At 41.1% G+C, this 16,080-nt stretch overlaps 1 protein-coding gene across 1 annotated transcript in view; it reads left to right on the top strand.

Moving 5' to 3' along the window:
- Window positions 1–13,154: 13,154 nt before the first annotated feature.
- Window positions 13,155–16,080, top strand: part of ANXA13 (annexin A13) — a 55,352-nt gene continuing 52,426 nt past the window's right edge. Inside the window, exon 1 of the mRNA XM_065903205.1 lies at window positions 13,155–13,216. Within this exon, the coding sequence (XP_065759277.1) occupies window positions 13,202–13,216 (15 nt within the window). The 5' untranslated portion in view covers window positions 13,155–13,201. The remainder of the gene's footprint in view (window positions 13,217–16,080) is intronic.

Below are 16,080 nucleotides of genomic sequence, written 5' to 3'. Positions count from 1 at the left end.
ATAAATTATGGAAAATGAAATGTCACTGTCTCTAAATCATGAATTAAACTCCTACTAATGCTCAATTCCATTTGTTACTTTAAGAACACTATCTCTGAAAGTAGTCTTGACTATCAGGAAAGATAAAGAATCCTAGTAATCTGTTAAAATATGACACATAACCTTCATCACTTCACCCTTTGGCAACTACATTTTCAATGGCATATTGGTCAGCAGGTGATTTATTAACTTCCTGTTGTAGTAACTATTTTTCTGTTATCAGTAGGTATGGCTTTCGTTACCATTTGCTGCAGCCTTTCTTTAAAGACAGATTCATGAGATCTGAAATGCAGGCTGAAAAAAAAAGATTGTTACAGAACTGCAAGAGTTAGTCTACCTTTTGCCATGTGTGGTTCATCAAATAACGCTTAATCATTCTCCTGAGAGGAGCCCACACATGCTGTGGTCCTTGGGAGAGCAAAGGCCTCAGAAAAAATAACTCTCAGTGTGTACCTTCTTTATAGAAAGTTCAGGCCTTGAAGTCTGCCAGTAATATAGAGCCAAAATGTGGGGGTGTTCAAAAGGCTTGGAATTCTTATCTCAGGCATCTTAGTCATACTGTACCCTTAAAAAGTAGAATTTAATATATGAGTCAGGCTTTAAGATGCCATAAAAGCACTAGGAATTTGAAATTTGGGATTTTGCATCTTGCTACTGACTCTGCTTTGCCCAGAATCATGAAATGAAAAGTCAGAAATTAAAGTATTCTTTTGCACATTAACACAGGCAATGTTATCCTTGGGCAAATTTTTGGAACATCGAAAAAGCCTTTTATTGATGTTAGTACATTTTAATAAGAGAGGTCTGGATAAATGGTCCTAGGTGGAGTCATAGAATCCAAGTCATCTTAAAACAGAAGGACCTTTACAAGGCACTTGGTCTAACCTGCACTTTAGAATTACAAGCAATGGAGCACATAAAGAGGAAGGGACTTGGGTATGGTCATCTGCTAATTACAGAAACATGAGATGGTGCGGAGCGTCTTGTGGCTGAGGTGGCCAAGGAGACCCCTATGTCCTGCAGTGACCTTGTACACTGCAACCTGATCTAACTCATGGCAATCAGGTGGACTCTGACTCTAATCAGACCTCTTCACACAAATGAAATTAAATTTACTAATTTCAAAAAATTAATTAAATAAAATTTGCTTATTATTGATTTTGTAATGAAAAAAATAAAGCCATCTGAGAAAAGATTGTTTCTGTTTATGTGACAGGTACATTCCTGAAAACCTGCAGGGTTAGTGTTTACCATCAAATACAGTTTAGATGGGCTTCCCCGGTAGCTCATCTGGTAAAGAATACACCTGCAATGTAGAAGACCCCCAGTTGATTTCTGGGTTGGGAAGATCCCCTGGAGGAGGGCATGGCAACCCACTCCAGAATTGTTGCCTGGAGAATCCCCATAGACAGAGAAGCCTGGTGGGAGTCCATGAGGATAAAAAGAGTCAGACACGACTGAGTGACCGAGCATAGCAGAGAATGTAGATATTTTGCTTGATTCATATGACTCCCAGGGGTATGAGCACAGTTAACCACTTTTCTTCTCGAAGCACTCTCTTATCCACCTTTCTAGACACCACATTCTTCCAGCTTTCCTCTGCTCTGACTCATGGCTCCCTCACTGCCTTGTGCTTTCTCTCTGTCCAGCAGGTAAGCGATGGTCCGGGGACGGCTCAGTCCTGGGCCTTCGTTTCTCTTTCCTTCTCTCTCCCCTTCTTCATCCTCACACTCTCTATGAATAACCTCCACCCAGGTTATGACTTCACACGTGCCAACGATTCCTGAAGGTTTCTGTAACCCAGGCAGCTCTCATGCCCAATTGCCCAGCCTGCCATCACCCCTTGGGTATCTAATAAGCATCTCACAACTTGACATGACCAAAGCCAAAAATTTCAATCTCCTGCTGGAAGATCTCTTCCTTCCACCCTAGCCTTCCTCACCTCAGTTACTAGCACCACCTTCTACCCAGGGGCTTGAGCCTCAAATCTGGGTGAGACATCCTCAACTTTCCTTCACCCTCTATCCACACATCCAGCCCATCAGCAAATTCTCTTGGCTCCACCTCCAAATCAGCACCACCTCTAAACCCCGCCTCTGCATCCATTCACCTGCTCAGTTGCAAAAACCTCTTTGCCTGACTCTTCTGCTCCTCCTCCCTGAGTCCCATCACGTACACGGCAAGGGCCATCTTTCAAACACTAAATCAGCCTCTCTTATCTTACTCTTATCTTAAATTCTTTAGTGATTTTGCAGTTCTCTCTGAGTAAATTCCAAATCCCTCACCATAGCCCTCATGGCTCTGCTTTGTCTGACCTACTTCTCCCTTTTCTCCTCTCAGCCCTTTCTCCTGACCTTTAGAGACATCTTTCTTTCTTTTTTTCTTATAAATTAATTTATTTATTTTAATTGGAGGTGAATTACTCTACAATATTACAGTGGTTTTTGCCATACGTTGACATGAATCAGCCATGGGTGTACATGTGTTCCGCATCCTGAACCCCCCTCCCACCTCCCTCCCCATCCCATCCCTCAGGGTCATCCCAGTGCACCAGCCCTGAGCACCCTGTCTCATGCATCAAACCTTGACTGGCGATCTGTTTCACATATGGCAATATGTATGTTTCAATGCCATTCTCTCAAATCATCCCACCTCGCCTTCTCCCCCAGAGTCCGAAAGACTGTTCCTTATATCTGTGTCTCTTTTGCTGGCTCGCATATAGGGTCATCGTTACCATATTTTTAAATTCCATATATATGCATTAATATTGGTGTTTCTTTTTTACTTACTTCACTGTGTATAATAGGCTCCAGTTTCACCCATCTCATTAGAACTGATGCAAATGCACTCTTTTAATGGCTGAGTAATATTCCATTGTGTATATGTACCATAGCTTCCTTATCCATTCGTCTGCTGATGGGCATCTAGGTTGCTTCCATGTCCTGGCTATTGTAAACAATGCTGCAATGAACATTGGGGTACACGTGCCTCTTTCAGTTCTGGTTTCCTAGGTATGTATGCCCAGCAGTGGGATAGCTGGGTCGTATGGCAGTTCTATTTCCAGTTTTTTTAAGGAATCTCCACACTGTTCTCCATAGTGGCTGTACTAGTTTGCATTCCCACCAACAGTGTAAGAGGATTTCCTTTTCTCCACACCCTCTCCAGCATTTATTGTTTGTAGACTTTTTGATAGCAGCCATTCTGACCAGTGTGAGATGGTACCTCATTGTGGTTTTGATTTGCATTTCTCTGATAATGAGTGATGTTGAGCATCTTTTCATGTGTTTGTCAGCCATCTGTATGTCTTCTTTGGAGAAATGTCTGTCTAGTTTTTTGGCGCATTTTTTGATTGGGTCATTTATTTTCCTGGAATTGAACTGCAGGAGCTGCTTGTATATTTTTGAGATTAATTCTTTGTCAGTTGCTTCATTTGCTATTATTTTCTCCCATTCTGAAGGCTGTCTTTTCACCTTGCTTATAGTTTCCTTCGTTGTGCAAAAGTTTTTAAGTTTAATTAGGTCACATTTGTTTATTTTTGCTTTTATTTCCATTACTCTGGGAGGTGGGTCATAGAGGATCCTGCTGTGATTTATGTCAGAGAGTGTTTTGCCTATGTTTTCTTCTACGAGTTTTATAGTTTCTGATCTTATGTTTAGATCTTTAATCCATTTTGAGTTTATTTTTGTGTATGGTGTTAGAAAGTATTCTAGTTTCATTCTTTTACAAGTGGTTGACCAGTTTTCCCAACACCACTTGCTGAAGAGGTCGTCTTTTCTCCATTGTATATTCTTGCCTCCTTTGTCAAATATAAGGTGCCCATAGGTGCGTGGATTTATCTCTGGGCTTTCTATTTTGTTCCATTGATCTGTATTTCTGTCTTTGTGGCACTACCACACTGTCTTGATGACTGTAGCTTTGTAGTAGAGCCTGAAGTCAGGCAGGTTGATTCCTCCAATTCCATTCTTCTTTGTCAAGATTGCTTTGGCTATTCGAGGTTTTTTGTATTTCCATACATATTGTGAAATTATTTGTTCTAGTTCTCTAAAATATACTGTTGGTAGCTTGATAGGGATTGCATTGAATCTATGGATTGCTTTGGGTAGTATATTCAACTGTACCAAAGCTTTTCGGCCTCAAGGCCTCTTTTGGCCTGAAATCACCTCCCCTTGTCCTCCAAACACTGCATCCGTTTTTCAGGGCTCAGCACCCAGTCCTCTCCTCGCACCACCTCTCCTTCCTGCCCTTGACAGGTGGCTTCCCCAGCTGCTCACTTTCCTCTCACCCTGTTTCTTTCCCCACAGCCTTGCACTTTTCACAGTCTGCAATGACACTGTTTGTGTCACTGTCCAGTCTTTGTTTCCCCAGTAGAATGTGAATTCCACCAGGGCCCCGAGCTGATCTCATCACCACCAACCTCCAGTGTTGAGCAGAGCACGTGACACACAGTAGATACTCAGTATCTGTTGCATGCCTGCTCAGTCCTATTTTATGCCTGGAAGTAAGAGTAAGTCCAACTCTTGCATTTTCTTAGTTAAAATCCAAGAAGTGGAGACGGTAATTCTGATAGTTGTATCAGTTCAGTTCAGTTCAGTCACTCAGTCATGTCCAACTCTTTGTGACCCCATGAACCACAGCATGCCAGGCCTCCCTGTCCATCACCAACTCCTGAAGTCCACCCAAACCCATGTCCATTGAGTCGGTGATGACATCCAACCATCTCATCCTCTGTCGTCCCCTTCTCCTCCTGCCTTCAATCCCTCCCAGCATCAGGGTCTTTTCAAATGAGTCAGTTCTTCACATCAGGTGGCCAAAGTATTAGAGTTTCAGCTTCAACATCAGTCCTTCCAATGAACACCCAGGACTGATCACATTTAGGGTGGACTGGTTGGATCTCCTTGCAGTCCAAGAGATTCTCAAGAGTCTTCTCCAACACCACAGTTCAAAAACATCAATTCTTCGGTGCTCAGCTTTCTTTATTGTCCAGCTCTCACATCCATACATGAACACTGGAAGAACAATAGCCTTGACTTGACAGACCTTTGTTGACAAAATAATGTCTTTGCTTTTTAATATGCTGTCCAGGTTGGTCATAACTTTCCTTCCAAGGAATGTCTTTTAATTTCATGGCTGCAATCACCATCTGCAGTGATTTTGGAGCCCAGAAAAATAAAGTCAGCCACTGTTTCCACTGTTTCCCCATCTATTTGCCATGAGGTGATGGGACCGGATGCCATGATCTTAGTTTTCTGATTGTTGAGCTTTAAGTCAACTTTTTCACTCTCCTCTTTCACTTTCATCAAGAAGCTCTTTAGTTCTTCTTCACTTTCTGAAATATGGGTGGTGTCATCTGCATATCTGAGGTTATTGCTATTTCTCCTGGCAATCTTGATTCCAGCTTGTGCTTCCTCCAGCCCAGCGTTTCTCATGATGTACTCTGCATATAAGTTAAATAAGCAGGGTAACAATATAGAGACCACCTAAAACTCAGGTCTTTGTTCTCGTAGAGTTATGCTTTTTTAAAAAATATTTAAGTATTTATTTTATTTATGGGTTAGATCTTAGTTCTGGCATGTAGGATCTTTTTGTTTTGGTGTGCAGGCTCTGCCCTGTGGCATGAAGGGCAGGTTTTCCTCTAGCTCTGGCTTGAAGGCTCCAGAGCATGTGGACTCAGTAGTTGCCCCACAACATATGGGATCTTAATTCCCCCACCAGGGATCGAACCTATGTCCTCTGCATTGTAAGATTCTCAACCACTGTACCATCAGGGGAGTCCCTGTGTTATTTTGCTCTGTTTGTTTTGCCACAAAATGTTACATTAAATAACTGGTGTTTTCTCTCAGGTAGATGCTTTATTTCTTCAACCATAACACAAGCATCTGGCAGGGAGCTGTGTCCTAAATTTTTCACATGCCCTGCACCTGAGCATCATGTCTTACATGATGCAAATATGCAATATGTCCTTGCTAACCAATCAGTGAGTTAAGAAGGTAATTTTTTCTGTGAGATTTTTAATTTTATGCTTGAAAGATGAAATGTGTTACTTTCAGGATTTTTACTACTGAAAAAATACTGAAGTATGAAAATACAGTTGTTTTCAGAAACCATCATCATTTCCTGCAGATTTCGGTCCTTTTGTCTTAATATAGCAATGTTTATTAACATCTATATCTATTATCTAGCTTAGAGAAAAAATATAAACAAACATGACAAAATATTAACATTTTTGTTTTTGCTTATGTGGAAGAAGTCATCAGTCCAAAAATCAACTATAGTTTTGGGGTCTTAATTAAATTATACTAAATAAAAAAAATTAATTCTCCCTGCGGAAATAGATATTAAGCAAGTGTTCAACTTGACTATTACATTTAGAAAATCGGCATCTGTGTGTTTCTCTTATTTTGAATACCGTATAGCTACAAAATTATCTGAAATACTTGTGGTCTTACTGTCACATGAGGTTTTCCCAAGGTATTTCTAAATGGACATTTTATTGAATACAAATTTTCCAGTCAAATGTATTTGCTGTGAGGATTGTAGCAACTGATGAGGTTCTTTTGTTTGTTTTCTGAGATGTTGCGTTAATTTCCTGGGGCTCCCATGACAAAGTACCACAAACTGAGCTGCTTGAAACAACAGAAATATATTGTGCCAGAATTCTGGACTCTAGATGTTCAAAATCAACATGTTGGCAGGGCCACTCTCCTTCTGAAATCTGAGGTGGGAATCTCTCCCTGCCTCTTCCTGGTGTCCAGGGGCGGCCACCAGTCCCTCGTGTTCCTTGGCTTCCAGCTCAGTCACCCCAGTTTCTGTCTGTGTCACTGCAGGGCCTTGTCCCGTGTGATGGAATCTTCACCGGGCATTTCCCTCTTCTTATAAGGCCACCATTTACAATGGGTTCCAGACCATCCTAATGACCTCCTCTTAGCTTGCTTACATCTGCAAAGACCCTATTTTCTTTCCTTTTTTAAAAGCAGTTGTTTACTTATTGTTTATTTATGGCTGCGCTGGGTCTTCTTCAGTTGGGGGGCGGCGGTGTGGGGTGCTGGGAGGGGAGCGCTGCTCTGCTGTTGAGGTGGGTGGGTTTCCCAGTGCAGCGGCTTCTCTTGGCGCCGATTACAGGCTCTAGGTCGCGGGCCTCACTAGGTGCGGATCCCCAGCTCTAGAGCTGGGACTCAGGAGTTGTGGTTCACCGGGTTTAGGAGACCTGCCGCACGTGGGACCTTCCCGGGCCAGGGATCGAATCCGTGCCCACTACATTGGCAGGCGGAGTCTTGACCACTGAGCCACCAGGGAAGCCCCCTATTTTCAAATAAAGTTACATTCAGAGGTACTGAGGGCTAGGACCTCGGTGTGTCTCTTTGGGGGGGGAGGGTATACAATTTAACCCATAACATAAAGTATATAAGATATCTTATCTTAAACCCATAAGGTATATAAGCATCTTGTGATACTAAAGACAAGTGTCTTATCTTATCTTAAACCCATAAGATATATAAGTAACATTTTTAACAAGTGTTAGAAACTTAACCTTGGTGGACAGTACAGAAGGAAAGTCTCTGGTAAAGTTAGGAGATTAGAATTGAGGCTGGCATCACCACTTTGAGAACCACCAAATATGTGATGCAAATAAACAGGCCCAGTCTAGCAGAGAAAGATGCAGTGCCTGTAATAATTTAGAATCACTAAATATTTAATACAACAACAACAAAAAAAAACCAGACCTCTCCGATCATGCCACCTGTGCCCTCTTTCCCCCTATCAAGTCTGCTCATTTTTCTTTCCCAGCCTATTCTTTTTCTGCCCTCTGGACCTTCACCCCTGACATTCTTCCAGAAATGGCATGGGGTTATAGGAATTCCCTTCCCTTTCCCCCTGCTTCTGCCGCCTGGGATTATCCCAGCCACTTTTCCACATCCTCATCTAGCTGGGGAAGAAGAAAAGGATGAGATGATGCTAGAAATAGTTCTGATTCAGCTCAGACCAAACTTGACTGCGGATGCAGTTACATCATCCAGAGGTGGCTAGAGTGGTGGTGATCTTGAACAATGATGTGTGTTGGTGTCTTCTTTGGCCTCTAAACTTACTATCTTTCACCTCCCTGCTGCCATAAACCGTATCTCTTCTTGACGAATTTCCTGTGCTCTGTGACTGGGCACCCTTGAACAGAACTTACCTCCACAGTGAGTAGCACATGCCCTGTTCCTCCTGAACTTTGATCCTCAAAAGCCTGGGGTGGGAGAGGAAGGGAGGAAGGGAGACTCATTGATCAAGGGTTCTAGGAGGGGTTAGTAACACAGAGGTCGATTCCAAAGCCAGCACAGGGGTGGGGCAGGGAAGACTTGGCCCCAAGAAATACCACGATGGCAAAGGAGGCAGTGAATGATAGAACACAATTTAGACATTAAAGACAAAACAATCATGAACAGTCAAAATGTTAGTTGTTAACTTAAGTCTTCTTGCCTTCTGCCCCATTCCACTGTGGTACCCAGAGGAGAGGCAGTGTTTGGCTTACCACTGTATCTCCAGCACCCCGCATCCCACCTGACACACAGTAGACTCCAGTCTCCTTGGCCATCTTTCATTTCCTACCATTTGCAAAGCTCTTTCCTGTTTCTTGGAGAAGGAAATGGAAACCCACTCCAGTATTCTTGCCTGGAAAATTCCTTAGACAGAGGAGCCTGGTAGGCTACAGTCCATGGGGTCACAAAGAGTCAGACACAACTGAAGGACTTCACTTTCCTGTTTCTAGAGCCATAGCATAAACTAAAACATCTGATCTGGAAGACTTTCTTATTTCAAATGATGCCCTTCTTCTCATCCTTTGGTTCATAGCCTAAATGCTAGCTCTTTAAAGAGCTCTATTTCTATTTAGAGTAAATTATACACGCCGCTGGGCTGGAGGAAGCAGAAGCTGGAATCAAGATTGCCAGGAGAAATAGCAATAACTTCAGATACGCAGATGACACCACCCTTATGGCAGAAAGTGAAAAGAACTAAAGAGCCTCTTGATGAAAGTGAAAGAGGAGAGTGAAAAAGCTGACTTAAAGCTCAACATTCAGAAAACTAAGATCATGGCATCCGATCTCATCACTTCATGGCAAATAGATGGGGAAACAGTGGAAACAGTGGCTGATTTTATTTTTCTGGGCTCCAAAATCACTGCAGATGGTGATTGCAGCCATGAAATTAAAAGACACTTACTCCTTGGAAGGAAAGTTGTGACCAACCTGGACAGCATATTAAAAAGCAGAGACATTACTTTGTCACCAAAGGTCTATCTAGTCAAGGCTATGGTTTATCCAGTGTTCATGTATGGATGTGAGAGTTGGACAATAAAGAAAGCTGAGCACCGAAGAATTGATGTTTTTGAACTGTGGTGTTGGAGAAGACTCTTGAGAATCTCTTGGACTGCAAGGAGATCCAACCAGTCCACCCTATATGTGATCAGTCCTAGGTGTTCATCGGAAGGACTGATGTTGAAGCTGAAACTCCAATACTTTGGCCACCTGATGTGAAGAACTGACTCATTTGAAAAGACCCTGATGCTGGGAGGGATTGGGGGCAGGAGGAGAAGGGGATGGCAGAGGATGAGATGGTTGGATGTCATCACCGGCTCAATGGACATGGGTTTGGGTGGACTCCAGGAGTTGGTGATGGACAGAGTGACCTGGCGTGCTGTGGTTCATGGGGTTTTGCAAAGAGTCAGACATGACTGAGTGACTGAACTAAACTGAACTGATACACACCCTTGCACTTATGCATGCATATGTGCGCACACGTGCATTTGCATCCATCATAGCATTCTGTTTGGTTCCACTACAGTCCATACTACAGTTTGTAATAATTCTTTGTACATTTCCTCAGCTTGACTGTACATTCCAGAAAGAGAAAATATTCATATTCATTTTGTTCACTGTTGTAGTCCCAGTGATCAACCCACCCAAGAGACTCAATAGATAAAGGTTAAAGAACAAAAGAATGAGAATATAAGCAGAAGTAATAAACCTATATGAATTTTCATCCTAAGTAACATGCGCAGGTGGCATAAAATAAAGACAGCATCTTAGACCAGAGGAGGAAAGATGGATTAATTAATAACAATCTACGATCAATTAAATAACCAAAACTAAAGCAGAATCTATTTCTTCTTTATTCTACATCAAAATCAATTCCAAATGAGTCAAAGACATAAACCTTAAAAAAATTAAGCCATTTAAAAAAAAACTTGAAGACGAGGATGTACAAGAAGTCTTAATAATCTTAATGCAGAGACTTTTTCCCTAAGCAATCCAAAGAAGAAAGGATGGATATATTTAAATATGTAAAAATTAACACTTCCTTCAGACACATATACACATATATACACGTTCCAAACATAAACAGAGACAAAAGATAAATTGGGAAATTATAATTGTCATACTTGACAAAGGCATGGATTTTGTTATATATGTTATTACAAGTAAATAATAAAAATTCTAATAACTCAAAATAAAAATAAAGGGCATAAACAAGCGGAACACTGTGAAACTCATACAAATGGCTTTTAAGGACAAGGATATATTATTTGAAGAATATCAAAGGAATGTAAATTAATCATGAGATAGCTATTTTTATCTTTGAAATTGGCAGAAATGAAGTTTGATAATCTTTAGGACTGGACAATATGTGGAGAAAGAAGCCTTGGCACATAACTGTAGAAGAGTATACACATTGTCTTGAAAGTCAGGTCTTTGAAAGTCATTCAGCATTTTTATGTCTGTGTGGAGGACAACTTGGCAGCATCTCTCAGAATTTTAAAGCACATGGATGTGAGAGTTGGACTGTAGAGAAAGCTGAGCACTGAAGAATTGATGCTTTTGAACTGCGGTGTTGAAAAAGACTCTTGAGAGTCCCTTGGACTGTGAGGAGATTAAACCAGTCCATCCTAAAGGAAATCAGTCCTGAATATTCATTGGAAGGACTGATGCTGAAGGTGAAACTGAAACTCCAATACTTGGGCCACCTGATGTAAAGAACTAACTCTTTGGAAAAGACCCTGATGCTGGGAAAGATTGAAGGCAGGAGAAGGGGACAACAGAGGATGAGGTGGTTGAATGGCATCACTGACTCGATGGACATGAGTTTGAGCAAGCTCAGGAAGTTGGTGATAGATAGGGAAGCCTGGCGAGCTGTGGTCCATGGGGTCACAGAGTTGGACATGACTAAGCAACTGAACTGAACTGAACAAAACAGAACTCTTTAGCCAGCAATTGTATTCTAAGATTTTATTCTATAGATAAACATGCACACATATGCAAATATGCATAAATGGAGACAGTCATGCAAAAGACCAAAATAATCTAAACAACCTTAAATAGTGGACTGATTAAATAAAGTTTGGTTCATACCCATAGTAGGCTAACATGTGGCCACCAAAAAAGAAATGTGCCAATGTCTTGTATCTGTTTACTAAATGAAGCCCACAAGGCACAGAAAAAAGGCAATGCACGAACCCATTTTTTGAGAAAAAGAAGCCAATGGTAGATAGACAGATAAACATGGTTGTGTATGCACACCATTTCTGCAAGGACTCAAATCTCAGAGGGGAGGGGCTGAGTGGTCAGTAGGCTTACTTTTCATGGTGCCTTTTCATATTATTAGGGGGAAAATGTACCATCTGCACATGTTATTTTTAAATTTAGAAGGTAGGCCAAAGAACTAAACAGACATTTCTCCAAAGAAGACATACAGATGGCTAACAAACACATGAAAAGATGCTCAACATCACTCATTATCAGAGAAATGCAAATCAAAACTACAATGAGGTACCATTACACGCCAGTCAGGATGGCTGCTATCCAAAAGTCTACAAGCAATAAATGCTGGAGAGGGTGTGGAGAAAAGGGAACCCTCTTACACTGTTGGTGGGAATGCAAACTAGTACAGCCACTATGGAGAACAATGTGGAGATTCCTTAAAAAAACTGGAAATAGAACTGCCATATGACCCAGCAATCCCACTGCTGGGCATACACACCAAGGAAACTAGATCTGAGAGAGACACGTGCACCCCAATGTTCATCGCAGCACTGTTTATAATTACCAGGACATGGAAGCAACCTAGATGCCCATCAGCAGACGAATGGATAAGAAAGCTATGGTACATATACACAATGGAATATTACTCAGCCATTAAAAAGAATTCATTTGAATCAGTTCTAATGAGATGGATGAAACTGGAGCCCATTATACAGTGAAGTAAGCCAGAAAGATAAAGACCAATACAGTATACTAACGCATATATATGGAATTTAAAAGGATGGTAACGCTAACCCTATATGCAAAACAGAAAAAGAGACACAGATGTACAGAACAGACTTTTGGACTCTGTGGGAGAAGGTGAGGGTGGGATGTTCTGAGAGAACAGCATTGAAACAAGTATACTATCAAGGGTGAAACAGATCACCAGCCCAGGTTGGATGCATGAGACAAGTGCTCAGGGCTGGTGCACTGGGAAGACCCAGAGGGATCGGATGGGGAGGGAGGCGGGAGGGGGAATCGGGATGGGGAACACATGTAAATCCATGGCTGATTCATGTCAATGTATGGCAGAAACCACTACAATATTGTAAAGTAATTAGCCTCCAACTAATAAAAATAAATGAAAAATAAATAAATAAATTTAGAAGCTAGCTAGGTTATAAAAAATGATGGTAGCATACTCAGTGCAGCCTTCAAAAAGATCCTCTGTAACATTAATGGTGATGTTAGTAAAATAAAAAGATTTTTAGTCTTGTTTGGTTAATGCTTTTATCACTCCAAAGTATAAAATTTTAAATGAACACCTAAAATAAAAAAGAGTAACGCTTTCAATAATTCAAGACTGAGACAGGTTTAGCCCTTTAGTTGTGAATAAGATCAACTTTAAAAGCCTACAATTAATTTATTTAAAAAAAAATATCTTACTTTGAAAAAGATGGCCAGCAGGCAGCGTGGGCAGGTTAAGATCAGTTGTTGCTGGAGTCACTCCCTACCCATCCCCAGCAACGTATTCAAATGCAAGGCCAATGGTTACTTATTAAACTCAAGAGATATTATGCCCTGGGAAAACCATTGTAAACTTGGCCTTTAGGAGAACTGATCTCTTCACGAAATACAGAACAACTCTCTCTGAAGAAACGAAAATGGGCAATCGTCATGTAAGTATTTATTGCTCTCGGGACTCAAACCAAGTTCTAATTTTGGTTAACATGTGGAGAAATTTAAATTATGAAATCATGATTGATACTTTAATACTTTATCATTGTGATCGCTCCTAATTGTTGGTTTTCACAGCAGCAAACTATGCTTTGAAAATGCATTTGGAATGTATTTTTTTTCCATTAGAAATATTTTAGGAGGGATGAAAGAGAAGTATTTGGAACAAGGTGGAAAACAATGCTTTGCAGAGAGCAAGTGGTTAAAATGGTATTTAAGGAATGTGTGATTAAAGCTGTTAGTTTGTAGCAAAACTACACAAAGCTTCATAGATGTCGCCCTCAATGTTTTGGGAATACAGGTTCATGTTGTAAATATCAGTAGACAAAGTTACAGAGATTCTCACAAGCCTATATAGCTTGGATTGAAAGGTGAAAATATCCCAGTACCAAACAACCAGGTATTTGGAAATATTCACAGAGTAGATTTAATATTTTACTTTTCTTCTGAATGTCTAGGCTCATGTGAATAGCACGTCCATAAACTATAAATGGCTAAAAATTGATGAAAATACTACCACTTGGAACTAACTAGGTACAAGGCAGTTCAGAGTCAAATCTTGATTTTTTTTTTTTTACAGTGAAAAAGGTATACCCAAAGCTATGGCAATAAGAATTTTAATAACGTTTTGCTACACCTACTGTAACTTCCCACAGGAATAAGGATTTATTGTGTATACACTAAGAAGGAAGAGGATAAAAATCCAAAATTTTCTGTAAAGTAGAACTTTATTTATAAGATATTTCTCCTTTGCCCTACATCAGACTTGCACTCAGATGGTTGCAAACCTACAAGCATTTGTCTTCAGAGAGGCATTATTTTTAAAATCCTTTGTAAATACCATTATCATACTAGCCAAGGTTATGAGGCTTCCATTTAATTGGTCTTTCAGAGAAACTGAAACCTACTTTTAAAATACTCCTGATCCTGGGAACTCTCTGGTGGGCCAATGGTTAGGACTCTAAGCTTCCAATGCAGGTGGCATGGGTTTGATCCCTGGTTGGGGAACTAAGATCCCCATAACTGTGTGGTGTGGCCAAAAGAAAAAAAATTTTTTTTAATTTTTTAAATATTTTTTTAAATAAATAAAATAAGATACTTCTGATCCGTGCAGAGGACCTCAGAAAAAATCATTGGCCCCTGCCTTAGCTACTTCAGAGGGTATTTTCATCCCTTGAAAGTCAACCCCATGGGGCTGTGGCTTGTGTGAGTGGTCTAGCATTTCATGTATTTCTTTTTTGAATCCTCAGAGCCAATCTTACTCCCTGCCAGAAGGCAGTCAACAGTTGCCCAAAGGGCAGGCCCTACCCTCGGCAGATCTGCAGCCTCTCAGCCACCCATCAGGGAGTGGAGAGCCAGAGTCCCACCAGCCTGTAAGCATTTATTTTCCCTCCAAACCATAGGTATGACCAGGCTTTCTCATGGGCCCCGTATTTCTCACCAGTGACTTGTCATGCTGAACCCTCCAATCTGAAAAGGTCCCCATGAGGCATTCCTTCCAATCAGGGACATTTTTCCCTGGAAAATGTTTGTTACCATATTTGCAGCTAAGGTGAAAATTTAATCTAGGAACTGAGCTTCCCTTCCCAACAGCGTCCCTTCATGGTGCCCGGGAATAGGGAATGTGATCTACACTATGTTCCTATGACACTGTAGAAAATATTAGTGGAATTTAACATGCATAAAGAATGATATGTTCTAAGATTGTGTTTCTAGATAAGTAAATGCAAAACTTTTTCAAGGACAAATGACTGCATTAGAAAATGACTTGAATATGTACAAACTTAAAACTAAGATGCTTATAGTTTTAAAGCAACTATACTTCCTGGTGGTGGCTTAGTGGTAAAGAATCTGCCTTCCAATGTAGGAGACACAAGAGACTCAGGTTCAGTCCCTGGGTCAGGAGGATCACCTGGAGAAGGAAGTGGCAACCCACTCCAGTATTCTTACCTGGAAAATTTCACGGACCGGGGAGCCTTGTGGGCTACAGTCCATGGGGTTGTAAAGAGTCAACACAACTGAGCGACTGAGCACGCACGCGCACACACACACACACACACACACACACACACACACTCAACCAAAACACATTTGCAAACTAAATGTTAGCAAAATACAAGTCCATGATGTGCAAAAGTATGTTGTTGATTTAGTGTAATAGATAATGTTATTGTGCTGAGGTTAAATGCTGGGCTCAATGCAAAAATGGCACGGATAGCTATTATGTGGCTTTTCTGAGTTACAGCATCTCTGAAATATGATGTGGTGTGTGACTTCTTAGTTCTCCCATCACATTTCTCTATGCTAACTACTGAGAAACTTTTGTTTATAAGACTCCCTGTAAGACAATTGGGCATTCTCTTGGCTGAAATGCAGGCTTTTTACATTAAACCTCCTTCTGTTCTTTGTTCTTTTATCATGAGCTTGTAACAATTAAAGTATGTTATTTGGCATGCTTTATAAATAGAAACACAAACACAGGCATTGAGATCATGTGCTAGCTAGCGCTTGCTCAACCTGATGATCCAGCATGCTTCATGCTAGTTTTTCAGTTCAGTGCAGCTCAGTCACTCAGTCATGTCTGACTCTTTGCAACCCCATGGACTGCAGCATGCCAGGCTTCCCTGTCCATCACCAACTCCCAGAGCCTACTCAAACTCATGTCCATATTGTTGGTGATGCCATCCAACCATCTCATCCTCTGTTGTCCCCTTCTCCTTCCACCTTCAATCTTTCCCACCCAGCATCAGGGTCTTTTCCAGTGGGTCAGTTTTTTGCATCAGGTGGCCAAAGAATTCGAGCTTCA

This window comes from Muntiacus reevesi, chromosome 12 (genome assembly GCF_963930625.1).
Source record: "Muntiacus reevesi chromosome 12, mMunRee1.1, whole genome shotgun sequence".
NCBI classification, from domain to species: domain Eukaryota; kingdom Metazoa; phylum Chordata; class Mammalia; order Artiodactyla; family Cervidae; genus Muntiacus; species Muntiacus reevesi.
Note: the sequence above shows the minus strand (reverse complement) of the source record. Positions and strands in the feature narration are given on the sequence as shown.